This window comes from Electrophorus electricus, chromosome 5, assembly GCF_041902795.1.
Source record: "Electrophorus electricus isolate QZ-2024a chromosome 5, ASM4190279v1, whole genome shotgun sequence".
In the NCBI taxonomy this organism is placed as follows: Eukaryota; Metazoa; Chordata; class Actinopteri; order Gymnotiformes; family Gymnotidae; genus Electrophorus; species Electrophorus electricus.
Window position 1 is genome coordinate 19,747,166 of NC_137501.1, and position 22,500 is coordinate 19,769,665.

A 22,500-nucleotide genomic window follows, 5' to 3' on the forward strand; every position below is an offset into this window, starting at 1 on the left:
ATATCCATTATTTTATCCATACTGGTCCAGCTCTGGTAAGCAGTTTGACAACCGCTCATACATCGATGTGTGTGTGTGTGTGTGTGTGTGTGTGTGTGTGTGTGTGTGTGTGTGTGTGTGCGTGTGCGCGCGCGCATCTACACGCACATGCAAATGTGGTTTTTTTTGTATGTGTTCTTCCACTTAAGAGCTAATAGGCAAACACAGGAGCATAGATGCCTTTGTACCATGGTTTGTGTGTGTGTGTGTGTGGGGGGGTGTACTTGTGTTTATCTTTAGCTCAGGAGTCAGAAAAAGACAAAACACAAGACTCTGTATTATTAGCATGATTTCATCCAGGATACTGTATCCTGTCTCTTTGACTCCCTTTCATAACCAAATGGAAACATACATTACTTTCACATCATTGTTCTTAAGAGTCTTTCTCCACGCATGTGTGTTTTATTTCCTCTCTTCCAAGTTTCAAGTTTCAAGTTTCAAGTTTGGTTTATTTGTCACATACATAGTCATACACAGTACAACACGCAGTGAAATGGTGGAGAGTGCTCTGTCCAAACTGAGGAAGAGAACCAGGGGTGCATAGAGAAAAAAAAATATATACAGATAAATATATATATTCTATGTATGTACAAAATATATTAATAATGTATGTACAATATATATGTATATTATGATTATATACACAATGTACAATGTATATGGTCGAGTATATATGTACACAATCTACAGAATGTACAGATCCATTGTATAGTACCATATCTACAGTTGTTGTAACAGGTTAATTGAGTATAAATCTAAATCTATATATACAGATGTATATACATCTGTATATACATTCCCTCCCTATCAGCAGTATTCTTCAGGAGGGCTAAACAAGCACTGTTCTACACTTTCATCTATGTGTTCTTTTACTACCAGCTGTGGCCCAGGCCCTGTGCAGACATGCTCCCCTTGTATGTGCTGAGTGTGGTCTTCTCCTGCAATAAGTCAAAGGCCAGATCCTTTTGTCAATCAATGTCTCAGATAAGGGCAAACCACACCACACAGGTACACTGGGCCATAAACTCATTAACACATCAAACCTGCCAGTGCACCAGTCTTTAGCTTCTCTAACATGAACTGCCTTTTACAGGGCTCACAATAAAATGGTATTGACTGTGTGCATCAGTTACTAAAGCTCATATGATTGCTCATATGACACTGTTATAAAGATCAGCCATCACACACACACACAAAAATACACAATTTGTCTCTGATCTCAGGACTGTGTGTATATGGGGAGGAAGAGGATGTAAGGACTGGATGAGATGAAATATTTTTTCCAGTTGACAAGAATGTGCTGTATTTATTTTTTTGGTGGCTCATGTTACTGTGTGTGTGTGTGTGTGTGTGTGTGTGTGTGTGTGTGTGTGTGTGTGTGTGTGTGTGTTTGCGCGCATGCGTATGTGTTCACGTTCAAGTAGGCAGTGATTTGTGTGAGTTAATCATCCACCTGCTGCAGCCTCAGGTTTCCCTTGTGTGCGCACAGATACACACGCAAACAGCGCACTCAAACACACACACAGTCACACAAACATAGAAACACAAAAACACATAAAGGTCAACTTTTGCCAAACAGATACCATGAGAAATAGAAGCTGCATGTTGGCTGGAAAATTATCAAACCTCTCTCTCTATCTCACTCTTTCTCCCTTTCTTTCTCTTTCTCTCTCTCATGTTTGCATGTTTGCTCACACTTTCATTCTTTCCCCCATACAGATTTTCACTTCCAGCTGTTCCCAGCACCTCTTAACAGAACAAGGACCATCACAGTTTCAGTTCCAGAAAACAGACATATACATATGCTTTTAGATGCACACACACACACACAATGTCTGGCCCTCTACTTAGCATTTCTGTTAGACACTCCCCCTTAACTTTACCCTTGCACAACCTCTGGCAGAGTTCCATTATTTCTTTTCCCTTCTATTCTCCTACCTATTTTCTGCTGAGTCGTGATTCATTCTGTCTGTCCCCTCCCCTACCGGTTTCCAAAATCATTACCCCTCTCTCTTTTTCTCTCTCAATTTTTTTTCTTTCACTAAAATCAACACACAAACACCAGATTCTAGAACCTGGTTTTACAAATTCTATACATTAACTCCTCTCATGTCAAACATATGACCTAATAGAAACACCTTTTTGTGATTGCTGTAGTATCTTAATTTTCTGAACAGTTTCATGGCATTTTTCTCATTTACTTCAACTCTGGTAGTAGAGGGTCAAGTGTACTATACTATAATATTGATAGTAAACGGTTGTGCAGGATTTAGGACTGGAAAGTGGTCACATTTATTCAGTAGTCTCAAAGATTGGGATTATGATTGGTCTGTCCACCTGTCTCTTGGGTTTCTGATTGGTCAGTGTCTTTCTTATTCTTCCTGTTTCTGCTTGGTCTTGAGCCAAATACTGATTGTCTGTGTGTGTGTGTGTGTGTGTGTGTGTGTGTGTGTGTGTGTGTGTGTGTGTGTGTGTGTGTGTGTGTGTGTGTGTGTGTGTAGGAGGAAGTGAGCAAGGTTTGGTTTAGTTCTGCTGAGTTGTCTGTTATTCAGTCATCTCACTCAGTCACATGCTTTCACAGTCAAACTCTTGGAACAAGCCATGAAACTTACAGGTACTGTGTGTGTGTGTGTGTGTGTGTGTGTGTGGTGTGGTGTGGGGTTGTAAACTTGCTACCTAAAGAGATTACCTATGACCTTTGCACTTTTCCTTCTATAATGTGTTCTTGACCTGGGATTTTTTTGGGGGGGAAGGTATTATTGTTTTCAGCTGTTAAGATGAATGTACATGGTTTTCACTCTTGCTTTTTTTTAAAAAATCTAATTTTAGGTTGTTCATGTATTTGTGAATGTGTGTGTGTGTGTGTGTGTGTGTGTGTGTGTGTGTGTGTGTGTGTGTGTGTGTGTGTGTGAGAGAGAGAGAGAGAGAGAGAGAGAGAGAGAGAGAGAGAGAGAGATTGATTATGTGTCTAATGTGTTCCACATAAAGCTGTGTGTGGCTTGCTGGGTCAACCCGCTGCGCATATATAACCATGGAGTGATCACTAAGCAACCTAACCCTCACACACAGTGTGGGGATCAAAGTCCAGCTAACTGCCTGTACTCAGTTTCAGGTTTGGTCAAGTCAAAAGGAAACAACTGCAAATAAACACAACACTCCTCAAACTACTGCTTGAGGTTGTTTAATTGTTTTGCAATTTTCTTTCTTGGAATGACCGCATAGGCAAGCCTACACAAAGCTGTTCAGAAACTTTGACAGATATATTTGAAAGATAACAGTTCATTGCTGAGCTATTGCATTTTTTGTGTGTGGTCCTTTTTTTTGCTGGTCTGGATCTGTATGATGTGTTGAGTGAAATCTGAACTGAAAGATCTGAGATTTTTTTTTCCATTCTGAAGAATGTAGATCCACACAGCTTAGAGGGCATTAATAGGCTGTTTTAGGTGGAGAACAGGATTTGTTTTTTGCTGTGGGTTTTTTTTTGTTTTTGTTTTTGTTTTTGAGGTATGATGTGTGTGTGTGTGTGTGTGTGTGTGTGTGTGTGTGTGTGTGTGTGTGTGTGTGTGTGTGTGTGTCGGTGGGTAGATGAGAAGGGTGGGAGGACTGTGTCAGTTTGAGATATACAAGTCTAAATTACAGGCCTGCTCATCAGTTGTTGATTAGCAAAGCTGTTTTGCTAGTGTGAAATTAGTGAGGAAACAGCAACTGTTTGATTTTCAGTGATCATGTTGCTGATATTACATACCTTGATCATATCTCAGTGATCATGTTGCTATTACATATACAAACATTTCCACGGCTTTGTCATACCTAGCCTCAAATATTTAGTTAACTAAATCGCCCTCTTCTGGTAGAAAAGGTAAACTTTACTTGATTTGCCTTTTCCTCCAATAAACATTCAAGTGGTCCACCTAGCTACAGTATATAGAATAATTATGTTTATCTCTCCACAGTCCATAAAATTGTACAAGTTTCAGTAATTATTATAAATCTGATCAAATGCTTATTTTCTTTCATCAGACTCCAAATCTGATTGGAAGCTTGTGTCAGAATGACAGCAGAAGATTCCGCATCTGCAGTCACCATGAGTAACTCTAGCCCCTCCTCCATTTCTAAGCCAGCCTCCAGTCATCCAGTCCAGCATGGCTCAATCCCAGAGGGTGTGGCTGGAGCCCCTAACGAAGCCTCACTATTGGCCCTGATGGAGCGGACAGGCTACAGGATGGTGCAAGAGAACGGACAGCGAAAATATGGCCCTCCCCCTGGCTGGCAAGGCCCGTCCCCTCCGCGGGGCTGCGAGATCTTCGTAGGGAAGATCCCACGCGACGTCTATGAAGACGAGCTAGTGCCGGTGTTTGAGGGTGTCGGGTGCATCTACGAGATGCGCCTGATGATGGACTTCGACGGGAAGAACCGTGGCTACGCCTTCGTCATGTACACACAGAAGCATGAGGCCAAGCGAGCTGTGCGAGAACTGAACAATTATGAAGTGCGGCCAGGACGCCTGCTGGGCGTGTGCTCCAGTGTGGACAACTGCCGCCTGTTTATTGGTGGCATCCCCAAGACCAAGAAACGGGAGGAGATCCTTGAGGAGGTCTCCAAGGTAACAGAAGGGGTGCTGGATGTGATTGTGTACGCAAGTGCGGCGGACAAGATGAAGAACCGTGGCTTCGCTTTTGTGGAGTATGAGTCCCATCGCGCTGCAGCCATGGCCAGGAGGAAGCTGATGCCCGGGAGAATTCAGGTTAGACACCCAAATGTGCTCGCTGATCGAGGCCCACGGACAGTACATGTCCGGAATCTCCAATTAGGAAACTCTCAAATGAACTAAGTGTCATTAACCTCTTAAACTCAAGGCTGATCATTTAGTTATTAACTTAGTTATATTATTCAACACTGAAACTAATATGAAAGGTATGTAAATGCTACTAAGGGGAACGTGAGTATGGTCCTATCAGTGGGTTTTTTGAGTCTAAGTGATTAATTCATTGGGCCAGGTATGTCCTTGGTAAAATAGCTTTAAACTATCACTGTGTTTTCATGATCCTGACCTTTGGCCAACTTTTATGCACACCCAGCTCTGGGGTCACCAGATTGCAGTGGACTGGGCGGAGCCGGAAATCGATGTGGATGAGGACGTCATGGAGACGGTGAAGATCCTGTACGTACGTAACCTGATGATCGAGACAAGCGAGGAGACACTGCGGCAGACGTTCAGCCAGTTCAGCCCGGGCTGCGTGGAGCGTGTGAAGAAAATCCGCGATTATGCCTTTGTGCACTTCACCAGCCGCGAAGATGCCGTGGTTGCCATGGAGCACCTGAATGGTACCGAGATTGAGGGCTCATGCATCGAGGTGACGTTGGCCAAGCCTGTGGACAAGGAGCAGTACACCCGCTATCAGAAGGCATCCAAAGGGGCGGTGGCTACAGCGGCAATCCTGGCCAGCAGCGAGGGCACACAGCAGAACTACGTGTACCAGTGCGACCCCTACACACTGACCTACTACGGTTACCCCTACAACACTCTCATTGGCCCCAACCGTGACTACTTCATCAAAGGTTGGGGATATTTGTCTTACTTTCCTTTGTAGCTTAGGTCAGGGTTTGCTGGGGGTGGTGACCATCAGGATGACTAATATATAAATGTTTTAAAACATCTAAAAATCATATTCTCAATACAACCTCAGTTCCATTTAAATGATAATCACCCTGAATGACTTGTAGACATTGGTAACACTTTGGTAATGTCTCAAATATCATAACTGTCAAAGGCTCTTACTGTTGTTGAGCTTCCTGTCTATGGCAGCATGATTCCACTTATACTATTTCAGCCTAAATTAGCATGAAATTGAATTTGTGAACAAAGGATCAGAACAGTCACTAGATCCAGCTACCAAAATCTCCACTTCCTTTGAAGATCCCCTTCAAAAATCAAGAGTTTGAGCTGATTAATGTTTATGACTGTGGCACTGGGTTCCATATTATTTCTCTTATAATCTTCTCATAGGCACCAAATATACATATTATATATTAAGTGATGGTAATCTTTTTTACCTTGAATTTATAGTCAAATTTCTTGTCAAAAAAGAGGGGCATATAAATAAAGTGGAAAAACTGGCAAATACAATGGCAAAACCCCCCCAAATGCTAAGATTGTTAATAATGAATGCAAGCTGGCAGGCTACAGTTAACATTATCCAAACTGGAATAACTGGACCATACTAACTTTCATCCATTTTTAGCCATGTTAGCAATTTTGGGTTCACCTTTTTGGGTAATCCTTTATTGCTATGGAAACAAGGCTGATTGAGTATATTTGGTTTCAGACTGCTCTGGGTCAGGGAGCTAAGGAGCAGCTAAGATCTGGAGACAGTATGAACATGAAATTGGTCCTCTGGGGCAAATCTATGTTGTTCAAGAATGATCTAACCTGAATCAGAAATTCGTGAGGCTTGTGATTTTTGGTTGGCAGCTATTGTTTCAGATTGATCTTTTTTGTTTGCCATGTTGAACAAAGAGAGTTGATTTCACAGCCTAGCTTGTTTCATTAATCTTTTGTACACATTGGCCATTTTTCACAGGAATGAAAGAAACCACTCCCATATTATGAGACTTCCTCACTTAACACATATTTAACTACCCCTACTACACCTCCCACTGTTATAGACCCATAGAACCTACACAAATTTGTTAATGAACACTTAACACTATATAACTACATGTAAAGATTATATATGAGCAAAATGATCATAGTTACCCTACTCAGTTTATATAGATTTATAAATATAGTGATGTATGAATAGGTCTATTGTGAGGAGGAAAAAATGAAAATCAATTCCCGAGTGGCTTTTTAAGCAAATCTTTTTGGCTGGTTGTGATTAAATCTTTTGAAAGGGAGAATGTGGATAAACAACACATGTTCCAGACATGCACGGTCTGCCTATATCTTGCAGGATATCACACAGCTGCCATATACAAAAAACACGATCCATCCAACTCCCTCCATCTGCCAGTGTCTGAAGAGTGCCCCCTCCCTGTCATTTGTATTTCAAGCAGGTACTGTAAGAGGCCGTGGTCGTGCTGGGGCCGGTAACAGGGGCCCAGGGCCCCGCGGCTCATACCTTGGTGGTTACTCAGCTGGCCGGGGCATTTACAGCCGCTACCATGAAGGAAAGACCAAGCAGCCGGACAAACCATACGAGCTCATGCCTAGTCTGGAGCTGGCAGCTGTTAACCCAGTGGGCATTAAGCCTGCCACAAGTCAGTGTGAAAGTCACACAGCTACATCCACCCACAGTGTTAAACACAGCTACATCCAGCCACACCCATATGCACTACTCAGCTGGGCTCAGTTACAGGGGACAGGCATTGCTGCAGTTCTCTCAATGAAAAAGTTAATTTTGTTTTCTTTGAATTCAAGATAACTTGAAAACTCTTCAATACCAAAACACAAAGTACAGCAGTTTGACTGTATGAAAAAGAGAGAACTTCTCTGGTTCTTCTGCCCCCTACTGGACTGGAGCTGTGTAGAAAAACACTACCACTTCCCCTTTTCTGTGATATTGCTGCCTGCTTCATAACATATGCTTCCTTACTATATGCACTACTGATTTTCTTCCATTTTTCAAAAGCTTGTCCATTCTGCTCAAAGAACTTTTTAATATATAACTATACTATGTTGGAGAATTGTGGCGATTGTTTGGACAAGGGGGTCTTTAATCACTTATTCTTCTACTGTGAAATCAGCAGACCTATTGCCTTCAGTTTGAGCTGTTTGATCCCTCAGAGGCCTGATCTCAGATCAGTGAACTTCTCTAACTCCTGATAGGAATATAGTGACATCAGCTAAACCCCCTTAACCTAAATCTGATTTAACTGAAAGAATGAAAAGTCTTTTTGTCCATGGAAACAATGAAAAACCTTGTGTGTTTGCATGAGTGTGAGATTGGTGGTGTTACTGTTAAGCCACGTCACCTGCCATAACTGAGAAAAGGTTATGTATGTTTGAATCCTTCCCCCTTTTCTTTCATTCTTGTGTTCTTTCTCTTGGTTCATTGGTTCCTCTCACACACACTGAGTAGTTTCTTTTCTTAGGTATTCCTATGCTTTTGTATTATATAGTGTCTAGTTTGAATGTAACTTTACACATAAGTAACGCTCACAAAGACATATTTTGCATTATGTGACAATATAATGCTTCATTTTACTTTATGGTTATAAAATTAAATTGTGTGTGCATTTGTGAATGTGTGTGCGTGCACATGCAGTGACCCTGCCTGCTATAGGTGCGCAGTACCCTGCTGTATTTTCTGCTGCACCTGCTGCTACCAAACTGGTGGAGGAAGGAAAGGTGCACCCGGTGGAGCACCTGATCAACCCCCTGGCCCTTCAGCATGACCCCGCTTCTGCGACCGCCACTGCTGCCGTCATACCCACAGTCTCCACGCCGCCACCTTTTCAGGTACTACAGTGGAACTACACTGGAACTACTGCAAAAGCATTAAAGGATTAATGGACCTTTTTTGATTAATTATTGCATTATAAGCTGTGGTTCATCCAAAGTATTCATGCATGTGTGTACTTAGGTAATACATAAAGTAATTAAATCCACAATTAACTATACCACTGACAGCTTGGTATCAGCCATGCAGCCTTTGTCTAGTGGGCACTAGTGGGCATTCTCATGCAAGGGTAGGCTGGCAGCAGATTTGTATTTACCTGGTCATGCAGCTACATTTTAAAAAGAATAAAACCCAACATGAAGTAGCATTTAGCCTGAGTAGGTTATATTCTTTTGAATCTAAAAAAAAAATGTAAATGATGATCTCAAATTCCTGGCATTGACTCCAAAGCCATGAAAACAACTTTCCATGCCACTGCATTCCTGGCACCACTTATTTGCATATAGCTCAACTCAACTTCTACCTGTCAAGCAGATCACCCTTATCACCCTGTCAGTAATTGATATGCTGCCTGCCACCAGCACCACTAGCTGCCATTGTATTTAAATGACCTCCAGCTACCTCACTGCTTTTGCAGAGCATGAATTCAGGTCCTATACCTCAATGCCTCAGCTCTTTTTGCTGTAACAACCTGTAAGAGAACAATATTTCCTCCCTCCCTCTCTCCATCTCTCACTGCCCACTCTCCCTCTTTCCTTCTAATCCTCTCTTCCGCTCAGGGTCGCCCCATGACCCCACTATACGCCGTGGCTCACGGTGTCCAGAGGATCCCGGCAGCGGCAGCTGGCCTGTACGGTGCCGCTGGCTACGTGCCCATCGCCACACACGCCAACACTGCTGCCCTGGCGGCGCTGCAGAAGAACGCAGCTGTGGCAGCTGCCTATGGAGGTTACAGCAGCTATGTCCCCCAGGCCTTCCCCACCACTACCTTCCAGATGCCAATTCATGATGTCTACCAGACCTACTGAGGCCAATGGCTCAATGCCAGACCTACTGACCTGAAACACCACCCGAAAACTGTAGCGCTGTGACTAACCATGACACCTTCAAGCCCACTGCCTGCCCAAAACATCAAAAAGTACTGAAGACCTATTAGCGCTATTGATCCAAAAAACAAAACAGACTAAACCTGCAGTTACCCAGGACATTGATCTCATGTTCCCAAACAACCCAGAGGTTTTAGCAACATTTTTGAGGTTCACTAGACCTACTCACCTACTAACACAGGGCATACCTAGGATATAACCCTAAAAATATCCTAGACTAACCTTAAGATTGGATTGGCCTGCCACGAACTACTGACCTAGCTCATCAAGCACAAGAACATTAGATCCGAATGACCTAGCCTACAAGTGACTATTCACAGTGTGGCCTACTGATATCAGTGTGTGCGCTCATTTGGTTCTTTCTGGTTCTTGTTCCATTTATAATACCTACTCTAAGCAGTCTCATCTCAAGTCCCTAAAATATAACTATGTCAAGCACACCCCTTCATCCCCTAATTTAATCAGTCAAAGCTCCAAGTTTCACTACTTCTGTGGTTCCTCACTACGTCTTTGGTTCAGCAAGGCACCCAACTTTCTCTTTTGTGATTAATCTGGACTAATGTTGCATATGTTGAGCACTAAGTCTAGGTCTTGAATAGTTTGTTCTCTCTGGTTTTCTTCTAGATATCTGAAATATAGAAAACCCTGTCCCTGTAAAACAAAATAGCACGAAGGGATTCATGTGAAATTCTGAGATTCCTTTATAAGTATCATTTGATATGGAAAATATCTCAGTGCTTAAAGAGGCGGAATCAAACCTGGCCAAATTAGTGCTAGGTTCTGTATACTCCAGATAATACCAAAAATCCCTGAAACATTTTTGAACCTGCAGGGCCAAGAGGAGTACCCCCATCACTCCTCCAGTGTCACTCAAATGGCAAAAAGAATACAGAAGGAACCTTGTTGTATTTATAAAACTCAAATGCAGCATATTTAATTTCTCCTTTTACTCTTTTTTTCTGGAATAAGCAAAAAATGCTGAAAAAAAATCTTAAAACGCACAAAAAGAAGTAAAAAATTCTACAGCTGCTCAGCAGAAACCTATACAACCACTGAAGAAAGACAATTTAAAGTATTCTATGACAGCAATGTATTTTATTTTTAATATTCAAACAGGATTCTGAATGTTGTTTCTTGAAGACAATATCATCTACTATCTACTAGGTTGTCTGAGTTCAAGTTTGAATAATAATACCTGAATATTAACTTTAAACATCTTTCATTCTTTATGGTGTATTTGTTGTTTAATTCTTTTAAAGCTCACTGAATAGTTCACTATTGTTCAAAGGTTTTGAGATTGTTGTTTATTGTATGAATTTTTGATGCTTGAAACTTGTATAACTGTAAGAGACAAAAAATGGAACACAGTATACATACATATGCACACAATCCACAGCAGAGATTTATTACGCATATTATCTCTCAGAAACAGTGAAATACCTCCATCAGAATAGTATTTTAAGATGCAAGTTCTTACCACTTACAGGTGGATTCATGCAGATGGAGCATTTGTATTGTTCAGGCTTCAGAGGATCTGAGAAATAACATACACATACCTGTTGGCCCAAATTGACATTTTGTATTTGTGGAGTGGCTTTTCCATGATGATGTGAATGTACTGATCAGACTGAAGAAATATATCATAATGTGTGTGTGTGCATGTTGTTTTTTGTTTGTTTGTTTTCTTTTTGTTGTTGTTGTGGGGTTTTTTTGGGGGGGGGTTAAAGCTTTTTTTAACTTTCATAAGGTGGTAATTAATAGATGTCATTTTGTGCCACTTGGTTTCAATTAGATCTAGGCTACCAACTGACCATGGCCAATCTATTCCTTGTCTGTGTATTCTTTGTGTTTTAGACCAATTAGGAATAATACCCCATTTCGGTTTCCAAATTTAGACCATTCTGTTTATCAAGAAAACAACTATTTTTAAAAAGTGCCATGGAACTGAATTTTATTGGCTCATAAAAAAACACTTATTGCCCATTTGATAGCAAAATGTTTATATTATGTATTTACTTCCTTGCATTAGCATTTTTAAAGTTTTTTTGTGTGTATTTTCTGAGAACAAATATATGTAACAAGTATAGTTTTTTTTTTCTTTCTTTTCTTTATCATAATGCATTCTGCATTTGGGTGACCGTCCACAGCTTTAATTTTTTAATGTGTTTGACATTTTTTGTCTTTGACACTCCATATGGTACAGTGTATGGTAAATACCTTTGAGGTTGCAGTGAGGTGCACTTATAATAGAATGCAAGAAATGTTTTACGCGTTTAAACACAATTAAAATATATGTGTGCTATTAGTTTGTGGTGTTTGCATGCGAGTGTGTGTCCTGAACTAATGAACAGGCACTTTTACATTTTCAGAGGTATTTTATTAATAGTCTTGTCCCCTGGAATAAATGGGACCAAACTGGAACCAGGGAGGCCTGAGCTATTTAGAGTTTTTACCTTTCAGACATTTTCTTTGACTACTGTGATCATGGTTAAGGCCTCTCTACAACTGCTGTATGTCACCACTATGCCTCCTTTAGTGCTGCCCATGTTAAGACTTTGTCCTGCAGGTGGCACTATCAAGTAACTGTACCCCAGAGTGAGTGAGTATCACTGAAGGCTATTGTCTGGTCAATGAATGTGTGAGTATATACTTGGGATTATACTGCAGGGGCATCCCCTTTTAATTCAATAGTGCCTTTTCTCCCCAGTGGTCAAAAACTTTCTTGTGCAACTGTTAGATGGCCTTATGATAGCTTTTTATTTTATCTGTGTCTGTTTTCAAAGCATTTATAAACCAGTAGATGATTATAAAAATTCAGTGTCTAAATTTAGACAGCTGAATGACCACTTCATTATGTATTCTTAATGACTGTGTTATGTCACAATTGTACCATCCCTGTGAATTGCAAAGAGTAGCACTGGCAGAGGTGGCTTCATTCCTCTGTACCTGTCCTATCTCTCCTCTTCTTTCCATAGACAAGGTGAAGGATTTGTCTGCATTACTGATATATTGTGCTTTGTTATTTTTTGTGGAAGGGGGGCATGAGTCTTAGATTTTTTTTTTCTTGTCAATTTTTGTTTGGTTGGTTGGTTTTTGCTTTGGCTTATTATCATTGCAGCAGATGATGAGTATAACCTGTGTAGTAAGACTGAGCAACATTTGTGTGGGAGTGGGGCACCTTAAGGCTCAGTCCACAGCCAGAGCAAAGACACTCGCATAAGATCAGACAGTAATGCTAAAAAGTGCTAAATGAATGCATGTGCATACACAGATTCAACACACCTCTCATTACTGTTTAGCTCATTACTCATTAGGTTTGTAGAATTTCTCTGTTATCCCAAAGTGTCTGCATACACATGAGAATATGAGGAGTATTCTGATAGCATGTGAGCTGGACCTTAAGAAACCCTGCATCTCCAGTAGGGTCTTTATTGCCTCTGTTAGAGTCTTTTATTATGACAAAAACAGTCAGGATATATTTAATATATACATTGCAATGTTTTGTGTATGAAGTAAGAAGAAATGCTATAATATATTTGAAGTGAACATTTTTTTCTTCCTTTATATGCACCTTGTTTAGAGAGTTAAATGTTTTGCCAAAGTGTTTGATAGTGTGTGAAGAGGTATAGAAAATGTTTTTATTTGTGGATTTTTTTTGCAGATGTACTGGATACAGAGGCCAGTTTTAAATGATTGCTGACCCCAAGGGGTCACAAATCCACTGAAAACAATTTCCTTCCTATCGCGATCATTTCATTAACACTACATATGTAGGTTTTTAACTTTTTTCTTGCTACTTCAAACTAAACGAACAAGATGTTGATGGCTGCAGAGATTTTAGATCTTGCCAAAACTATTTCTGTCCCTTTATAGATCTTTTTAAGAACTGTTTTCTATCATGCAATATTTGTAAAAGGCTTTTCCTGCAATATTCTAGGCTATTTATATAGCAGTTCAGTAGATAAATAAAGCATTTTCAAAAATTGGATGGATTCTGTGGGGTTTGTTCCCTCCTGTTTGGCCTTTTTCATACTCTTCTCATTCTATGATATATTCTCATGTTACATTATATGCAGCAAATTACTGTCCTGTTGGAGATCACTTGCAAACTGGGACATGGTGAAGATGTCAGCAGCTTCTGTAGCCTAACATGGCTGTGCATTCTAGAGTTCAGAGTGGGCTTTCCATTGGTGGAGTTGTTAATCTCAGAGTCTTCAACCACATCTGAAATGTAACAATCTCCAGAAGCAGCAAGTGAAAACCAATGAAAAAGATGACAAATAGTTAAACCAAAAAGACTCATTGAAGAGATTGAAGAGGGAATTGGGTTGGTTAAAACATTTACTGAAAAGCTATAGTGGCATAATGGTAAATTTAAGTTGAATATAAGTTAATTTCAAAATAGGTATAAAGTTTAAATGCAGTAGAGGTACAAGCTGAATCGTGAAATTCCACTTTTTTAACAGAGAGATAACAACCACATGGTGGCAGTATAGTACTTTGCTTCTATGTGAAGCATACCACAAATAAAGTGATACCTTTTAATTGGTGTGTAAATTGGTGAGTAGGGGAGTATGAAAACAAGAGCATTTATTAATTCAGTTTCTAAAGAAGACAGTCTGTGACTTGTATTTTGTGTCCTTGTATTGTTGGTTTGTTGGTTTCAGTTATAATATGTGGTTGGAATTCTGCTTACTGCTGCATTCATGTCTGCTATTATATTGTCTTGTGGTAGCAATAAGTCAGGGAGGTCTTGACCAGTGACTATCAGCAGGTCAGATATAGCTTAGTCATATTTATGTGTTTTATCATTAACTCCACAGTTTCCTACAAGATTCAAATCTAGCCAAAGAATATGTGTAAAAGGATATGAGTATTTAATGCAGACTCCCAGCTGCAATTTAGCTTCAATATTATATTACCTACTCTATAAGAGAAAATAAGTGTAGGGACTTTGAATTTTAGCCTTTCAAAAATATATAACTTAGAAGGCAGTGTAGGCAAGTAGTTGAGGAAGAAAGAGAGGGTATTAATATACTTCAGAAAGAGTTGAAGGGTAAGTTGGCAGTACTGAGGAGAGCAGAGGTCTTGAGATGAAGGAGGACCAAGTAGGCGCATGCTAGGGCAGCATTCTTTAGGAATCCATTTAAGTTTGTAAAGACCTTATTTAGTAATGAGAAATTTAGAAGACTAAAATTAGGAAAAAGGGACTTTGATAGCTTGTATTCTGATAAGGATAAGGCAAAGTTGCTGGAGCATCCACCAGATATTCCACCAATGGCTGACACAGAGTGCTAAATGGATGTCAATCCACATAAATGGAGTGAGATACAAGATGTGGTGTTTCATGCAATGGCAGGTTCAGAACCAGGGCCTAATGGAGTTCCATATCAAGTGTATAAAAGCACATGATGTTTTGAGGTTTTTATGTAAGATTAGGGTCATAGTGGTGAGAGAATGGGATTATCCCAAAAGAGTGTAGAAGAGCATGGTGTATTCTTATACCAAAATAGAAGGATGCTGTGGGTATTGAGCAGTTTCTGCCTATAAGCCTTCTTAATTTGGAGGGTAAGATTTGAAGACTTATTCTGAAGACATTTTTGTTTTAATACAGCAGAGTATGTGTCCTAGCAGTGATTGGTAATAGGTGTAATGTTAGGCTGTACTTTTTCACCGTTAGCATTTACAATGGTGACAGGTAATAATTAGGGCATCTAAGTGGGTTGTACACAGGGAGAGGCTGCAGCACGGTACCTTGCTACCTCCAATCAGGGCATACATGGATCACATGACAACACTGACAACTACTGTGTCATGTACAATGTGGTTTCTGCAGAAGTTAAATGGTAGTCTTAGGTGGGCAAGGATGAAAGTTAAACCTTGTAAGTCTAGATGTTTTTCAATTGTGAAAGGAAAGAAGAAGGAGATGATGGAAGGAGACAGGGCAGAAGGAGATTGTGAAGACTATCAATAAGAGTGATTCATTTTTGCCAGATAAGTTGACACTGTGGTACCTATAGTCTGTCTTACTGCCTCGTATTAGATGGCCACTGATTGTACATGAGGTTGAGATTGCTGAAGTAGAGAGGCTAGAGAGTCTAATGAGGCTATAAGGAAGTGTCTAGGGATGCTGTGTTGTCTATGTTCTGTGGCATGGTGTGGGAGAAGGGTGTTGTCAGCTACCGCTGACATGTTTAGTTGAGGAATGTGCTAAGTTGTAAGATGATTTTGTTAGGGTCTAAAAACAGTGATAAAAGCATCTGCACCAGACCCAAAAGCAGGGAAAAAGCCAAATCTGTGAGAGGTAATGCAGCTAGCTAAGAGAGCACTGGAGCATAGGGATGTGGTAGGGCAAGTACAAAGCATAAGAGTAAGGTTTAGTCAGTAAGGCCACGTCACCAGAGATAAAGTGAATGATCACTAGTTTTATTCATGAGCAGAAAGTGGAAGCACAGCTTGCAACAGCAGCTATGGCTTAGTTGGGAAAATTTAGATAATTGCCTGCTGAGAGATGTGAGCAATGGATGTGAGTCACATTACATTTTTGCTTGGAGCGATTTATGTCATCCTTGCAACTCTGCATTGTTGCAACTCTACCCCACTGGATAATGGGTCGTTGAAGACCCTACTTGTAAATTATGTGTGGGAGTTTGGACACTGAAGCATATTTTATCAGTGAGTAAAATTAGTTTATCACAGCAAAGATACACATGCAGGAGAATGTTTATTCAATAATAAGTGAATAGAGGTTAACTCTTTGCCCATTAGTGTCAATAGTAGAGCAATTATGTTTGTGCATGATGGGCAGTGAGAGTGAGCACAGCTATAAATATCAGTGGATTGGAAATTGGTAGCCAATGAAAGTAGAAAACTACAGTTCTATCAGTGTATTGCTTTAACTACACTGTGGATGTATATGGTGCTGTACTTTAAAAGTAAGCACATGATTTATATTATAGAGTTAATAATTCCATTTGAGGATACAGTTGTGTCATGTTGCCACCCAATCCTGCTGCTCTGAACTCCCCACGATGCCTCAGACAGTCAAGATGTCCATCAGAATCTACCAATCTGGGACCTCTCTGCAATCAGCATATCCTGACTACTTATTTTTGTCACCTGTGTCTCATTATTTCAATGTATATAAGCTTATTCAGTTCTTTTTCTCGTTGCAAGATATTTTCTAGGTCATTTCAGCATACTGAGCGAGTTCTGCTTTTGACCCTGCATGTTTTCTGGATTATAACTTTTTGGATTTGTCCCTCTGTACTGTTGGTTGATAACTGCCTACCTGGTTACTCTCTAGAAATTCCCTTTTGTCATTATTGGCCCTGTTCTGGTTTTGACCACTGCCTGCTTTGGATTATGTTGTCTTTGGATTGTCCTTACTTCAGGAAAGTTTTACTGTTGGCTTTTATCCATGAGCATATGTGTATTACTCTCCTGTTACAAGTTGATGAAGCTTTCGAGTGGAAGAAGCTGAAGTACGCAGACTTGGTGCTGGAAGTGACAGAATGTGGGTGGCAGGCGTATATAAGTCTAGCGGAGATAAGTGCTAGGGGATTTATAGCTGTCTCCACATCCTTGCTTGTGGAATGTGGTTTTAGAGGCTGTAAGCTAAGGGTAGTTAGTCAGAGGCTGTGGATGAGGAGAGCACAGGCTCGTTGGGGGAAATGTATCATAAAGAGGGAGTGGCATAGGTTTACAGTAGACTGGGCATGTGAGTGGATTGTCATGTCTAGAATGGTAGAGATGGAACAAGATGGAACAGGTTTTACTGTGTATGCATTAATACTCCTTTAGCTCACCGTGTAGCACATGCTGTTAGTAATACCAAGGCTTTGACCCCTAGGAAGTGCACAAACTGACAAATATGTAAGTCACTCTTTTAACGACTGTCTGATGAATGCTGTAAATGTACTACTGGGGAGATCAGTATGGAGTTTAGGGAATGATTGTCTGTGCAGTGGATTAGTAAAAGGAATTTAATTCAATGTCTGCTGTTGATGTAGTGCATTAGTCTATATGAAAGTGGTGGCACTTATTTGCTGGGGAGATCAGTATGGATTTTATGGTTTAGGAAGTGATTGGTTGTGTGGGGTTCACGCAATGGATAAATATAGGGACATTAACTCAATGTGTGTTGATCATGTAGTGCATAAAGATATGGAACTGATGACAATGAGTATGCATTAATGGTGTCAGTGGGGCTGTAGTCACCAGTGAAGCAAATATGCATTTGTGTCTAAAGAGGTTTTGTTCGTGGTTTAAAAGTGAGCTTGGAGAGGGTTGGGTCTTGCATACCCAAACTAAATGTTGTGGGCTTAAGTCAGTGATGGACCAATAGAGGGAGGTGCCTACTGATGACTACTGTGAGGAGCTTGTGTGGTTACTCAGAGGCTTCTTCAGACATAGGATATCTGACATCACGTGTACAATTATTTTTCAGTATTGTTCGTATAAGTGTTAAGTTCTAAACACTTTCACCCCATATTTTAACGTGGAAATACAAGCCAGTGGTATTCCTGTGTCAATAAGGAAACCTCATTGTTATGCCTTGTATTATATTACAGAAAAGGTCTATATGTAATGCCAGTGATTTGTATCAATAAGTATTATATGATGATAGTAATACTTCACTGATAACATTAGAATTCTTTACTTAAAAACAGTACTCACTAAACTAAGGCATTTTTGACCCCTTATGCAATTCAATATGTTATATTCCAAGTGCAACACAGTAATGGAACATTATTTTCCTATATCATCAATCAGAGACTTTCATGAAAAACAGGGACTGACCCTAACCCCCTATGGCCAGGGAATGTTGAACCACCATTCTACCATTAGCACTAGTAACACTCCAGTAATACCAACTGCTCAGCAATTGATGTCACTTTTACCTCTTGCTTTTTGACCTTAGATCCCTGCAGTTCCAGAGGGCCTCTACACTTAACTGCTTCCTGATTAGGAATTTGGGCAGAAAAAGTGAACTGAGAGTGGGAGGATGTCATCATCCTAGGAGCTGATATTGAACCAGTGATATACAGAATGTACAGAGTGGTGGAGTGGTAAAATGACCTCACCCCACCCCCATCTTGATGGTGCCTTAGTGAGCTTCATATGTTGCTCATACCAAGGAACGAAATCTTGTCATGACTGAAGACTTGGTGAAACTGTATGGAAAGAACTGGCAGAAAAACTTCTAAGGTTGTTCACCAAACCCAGTGTTTGCCTCAGCTTATACAAAAAGCAAATGCTAGATACAAAACCTTTTGAGTACTGTCACTTTAAGATGTAAGTTACTGCTAAGCTTGTTTTTAGTAGTTTGGGCAGTGACAGTTTTGTTTGATTTTCAGCGAAGACAGTGGTCCTGGAAGCAACAGTTGTTGTTGTTGTTGTTGTTGTGGTTTTTTTTGTTTTTTTTACCTTATTGCGTTTCGAATTAGGAATAACTTCGTTTGTAGAATTTTCTTTGAGTTGTGATTCGCTACTAACCTGGAATAAACCTGGAACGTTTAGCGTTTTACTTTTACGCCAGCTCCTGGGGAAGTTTCTATTTTCCTTTTACGAACGCATGCACGAGTCGAGAAATTGCTTCGACTACTGTGAACCCCACATTGATGTTTTGTTATCTTTTATTAACTACATTTTGGTCTGTAGATATTCTGTTTCTGTTTCTGCTGTCTAATTAGCTCTGACTGATATGCTAATTGCATGCTAATTGGATTTATAAAAATATATGCGTTAATTGTGGCTTGAAGTCTTTATCTGCAATGTCTATGTTTAGCCTCTCATGAAAAAATTAAGGCTGCACTCGTGGTATTCAGCACATATAAAGCACTATCACAAATTATGATCAGTCTATCCATATGTGGTTACAGTGATTAAGGGTTAAATGAAGCAGTTATCTTTAGCATACCATTTCTCTGTAAATGTACATGAATTGAACTTTGCCCGTATATCCTTTCACATAAATCGCAGCAAAGAGTTTACCTGTGTGTCTCCTGTTTTATTCCGGTTGTTTACAACATGAAAGCTGAAAGCATGCTAGCCTTATCAGCCATACCAAAGCTTCCATAAAGTATCAATTTTGTTACTGTTTCAACAGACTATTTTCCGCATAATTGTGTGTGTAATAATAATAATAATAATAATAATAATAATAAATTTGTTACATTAGTTTTTCTTGTAACCTGCAAAAAATTATCCCCTTGTTTGTAGATTGCAACTCTAGTAAAAATAAAATAAAAAATAAAATAAAGTTGACTCAGAATTGGAGACACACAACTCCACCAGGTGGAGCATTTAAGTAACTAAAATTCAGTTTGTAACCAATTTATAATACATGAAAACTCGATTAGGCATCTGTGTTGCTTTCTAGAGCAAGGTGTAAGTACGTGATCAGAATGTCAACAGATCAACTAAACTGTCTACAGAAGTATTCTGGCTCAGTGGTAGTTCTCATGGGATCCATGTAATCCACACAGTGATTTCATTAAGGAATTGCCTTCCTTTAGCATAGCAATGTGATGAGATTAGCCTAATGAAGCACATTCCTACATTCATGGAGCATGTTTCACCATAATTGTATTTACATTAAAATATATGCTTCTGTTGCCTTGGACAGCTAGAATTGACATTTTCTTTGCAAAATGCAGACTGCACAATAAATTAATCTAGGGTAAATTACATCTAGTAAGTATTTATTTTAGATTATGATTTTTGGTTGAGTGACAGGTTTACCATCCTTCCACAAACTTGTCTACTGCACTTTATAAAGTATCAAAATGCATATAAACACAAGGGGCGAGATATCCAGATGCATATCATGGATGGGGCTGTTAAATCTATGAAAAGGTTATTTAACTTTATTATAACAGAGTTAAATTAAATGTAAAATGTCATAAAGTGTGAAATGTCATAATCCCACACAGTTCAGATTTTAAGTGTAGATTTTAATGTGTTATTAACACATTTATCATTTGTAAATAAAGTCTATCAGCATTATGCTTGTTAAATTAGTTCATGGGTTTTACCAGATATAAAAATGAATCAAAGTTGAAGCCGCTTGGTATACCAAAAAAGGCTTCATGTAGTGCTCACATAGTCCCTAAGGGCTCTTAAAAATGCTATATGGAATCTTTAAGTACTGTCCTAATATAGAGTGAGAAAAACTTGATATCTTTTGTTCTGTTCTCAGACTACAGACTGAAGCTTCTCCCTTCTCTGTTCATCTTCTGAGTAACAGCCGGTTTATTCCCTGAGCAAGAGATCCAGTCCCTCCTCCGGGCCGTACACTCGCATGAGGCATGTGCTGACTCCAGCACCAGCACCATCACCACGATCACTATTGTGAAGACCTCAGAGAGGGTGAATGGCAGAGCTAGAGCAATATAGACGGGGGTGTTTGAGCAGTTTACAGAGAAACCCAAGTTCACTAGTTTCCTCTGGGTTGCATTGCTGGATTCTGGCTTATCCATGGCAGTACATGCATTTATTTCTTTTCTTTTTTTTTTCTTTTTTTTAAGTAGCATTTTTTCATTTAATAATATAACACATGCTTTAGCTTTGACTCACTTGGCCATTGGATCTCATAGCTGTATCCCAGGCTGACAGGTGCAGGGACGAACATTTCAGCATTTGTAATTGGAGGCCAGAAAGGCACCATGTTGAAGTGCAAGTTGTGACCAATGGGGGTGCTCTCTTTAGGGTAGGCCACTGCATCTACAACATATTCACTATATCAGTTAGGACAGCTACAATTTCAGTTTTTTCATGTTCTCAAAATGTCCAAAATGGATTCCAGCTGTGGCACGTCCCAAGCAGTAGCATTAATGCTTGTCTCGATCAATCCCATTCAGACTTTATAACAGCTATTGCTCGATCAGATGGGAAAGCAAGCCATGTTTTGGCTCCATGCCATTGTCTGGCTCCACTATGGGATAGCCTGGGGCAATGGGCTGTCTTTGAAACATGTGGGTTATTCCATGAGTGCATGCAGCAGCAGTTGCCTAACTCTGTAGTGCTCTCAGTGCAGCGTGGGTGAGTGCACCTGGCCTGTGTATCCGGATCCACTCGTCGAAGATGGCATTGGTGAAGGTGTGGAGCAGGACGAAGATGGGGTCATTTGGGGACAGGTGGATCTGGCTTCCGGTGCCATTCAGGAACAAGTTAGCTAGGTTGTGTAGACTCCACACTGCTGGGTCATACTTCCCTTGGGGCACACTATAACCTAGCCTCACCACAGACAACACTAATGGCTTGTGAAATGGTGGTGGTGTGTGTGTAGGCGTGTGTGTGTGTGTGTGTGTGTGTGTGTGTGTGTGTGTGTGTGTGTGTGTGTGTGTGTGTGTGTGTGTGTGTGTGTGTTTTGATTCAAAATGTAACAAACTACAGTCATATTTGAGAAATTGAGTAAAGCAATATGTATGTATTTATGTTATATGGCTATTGTTAAATATTCCAAATAGTAATCCAGACTGTAATAGGGTGAGTATAAGTGGATGAGTGTGTGAGAAAGTGATTGTGTGTGTCATATTGTTGATAATATTTTTAAAACTCTGAAGGATATAACAGATAAAGTGTAGTATATACTGCATGTGTGGGTGTCTTGCCTTCAACTGAGTTTCTAAAGCTTTGGGAGGAGGTTGAGTAGAATGGAGGTGTGTCAAAGTGGCTCATTTCCAGACAGTCAATGACATCTTGAGGTTTCGGAAGTTTATGGATCATTGGCTGAGCCATGTTACCAGCAGGATTCTGCCTGATTGGATGGCTTTCTGTACCTACAAGATTTGCCAAAAAAACGGATGATCCACTATACCTTGCTATACCATTACATTGTCATTTTAGTGTAAGGAAATGTGGCAACCAACCCTTTACGTTCCAAGTATCCTCTAGTAAGACTCACATTTCTCTCTCCGATAACTGCATAGCTTTCAAATTAGTTTCAG

At 40.0% G+C, this 22,500-nt stretch overlaps 2 protein-coding genes across 7 annotated transcripts in view; one reads left to right on the forward strand and one right to left on the reverse strand.

The window, feature by feature from the left end:
* The window catches only part of rbm47 (RNA binding motif protein 47), a 24,816-nt gene extending 11,283 nt beyond the window's left edge, over positions 1-13,533 (forward strand). For 4 of the 6 annotated variants that reach the window (XM_027032163.3, XM_027032164.3, XM_081714337.1 and 1 more), the window contains exons 2-6: positions 4,060-4,783; positions 5,118-5,598; positions 7,093-7,299; positions 8,307-8,500; positions 9,221-13,533. In XM_027032163.3, the coding sequence (XP_026887964.1) occupies positions 4,091-4,783; positions 5,118-5,598; positions 7,093-7,299; positions 8,307-8,500; positions 9,221-9,469 (1,824 nt within the window). In that variant the 5' untranslated portion in view covers positions 4,060-4,090 and the 3' untranslated portion in view covers positions 9,470-13,533. The remainder of the gene's footprint in view (positions 1-4,059; positions 4,784-5,117; positions 5,599-7,092; positions 7,300-8,306; positions 8,501-9,220) is intronic. The other 2 variants (XM_027032167.3, XM_027032171.3) reach the window with 2 other exon arrangements.
* Positions 13,534-20,751: 7,218 nt separating this feature from the next.
* The window catches only part of tyrp1b (tyrosinase-related protein 1b), a 3,045-nt gene continuing 1,296 nt past the window's right edge, over positions 20,752-22,500 (reverse strand). Inside the window, 4 exon segments of the mRNA XM_035530053.2 lie at positions 20,752-20,933; positions 21,128-21,274; positions 21,603-21,782; positions 22,165-22,332. Coding sequence (XP_035385946.2) covers positions 20,752-20,933; positions 21,128-21,274; positions 21,603-21,782; positions 22,165-22,332 — 677 coding nt within the window.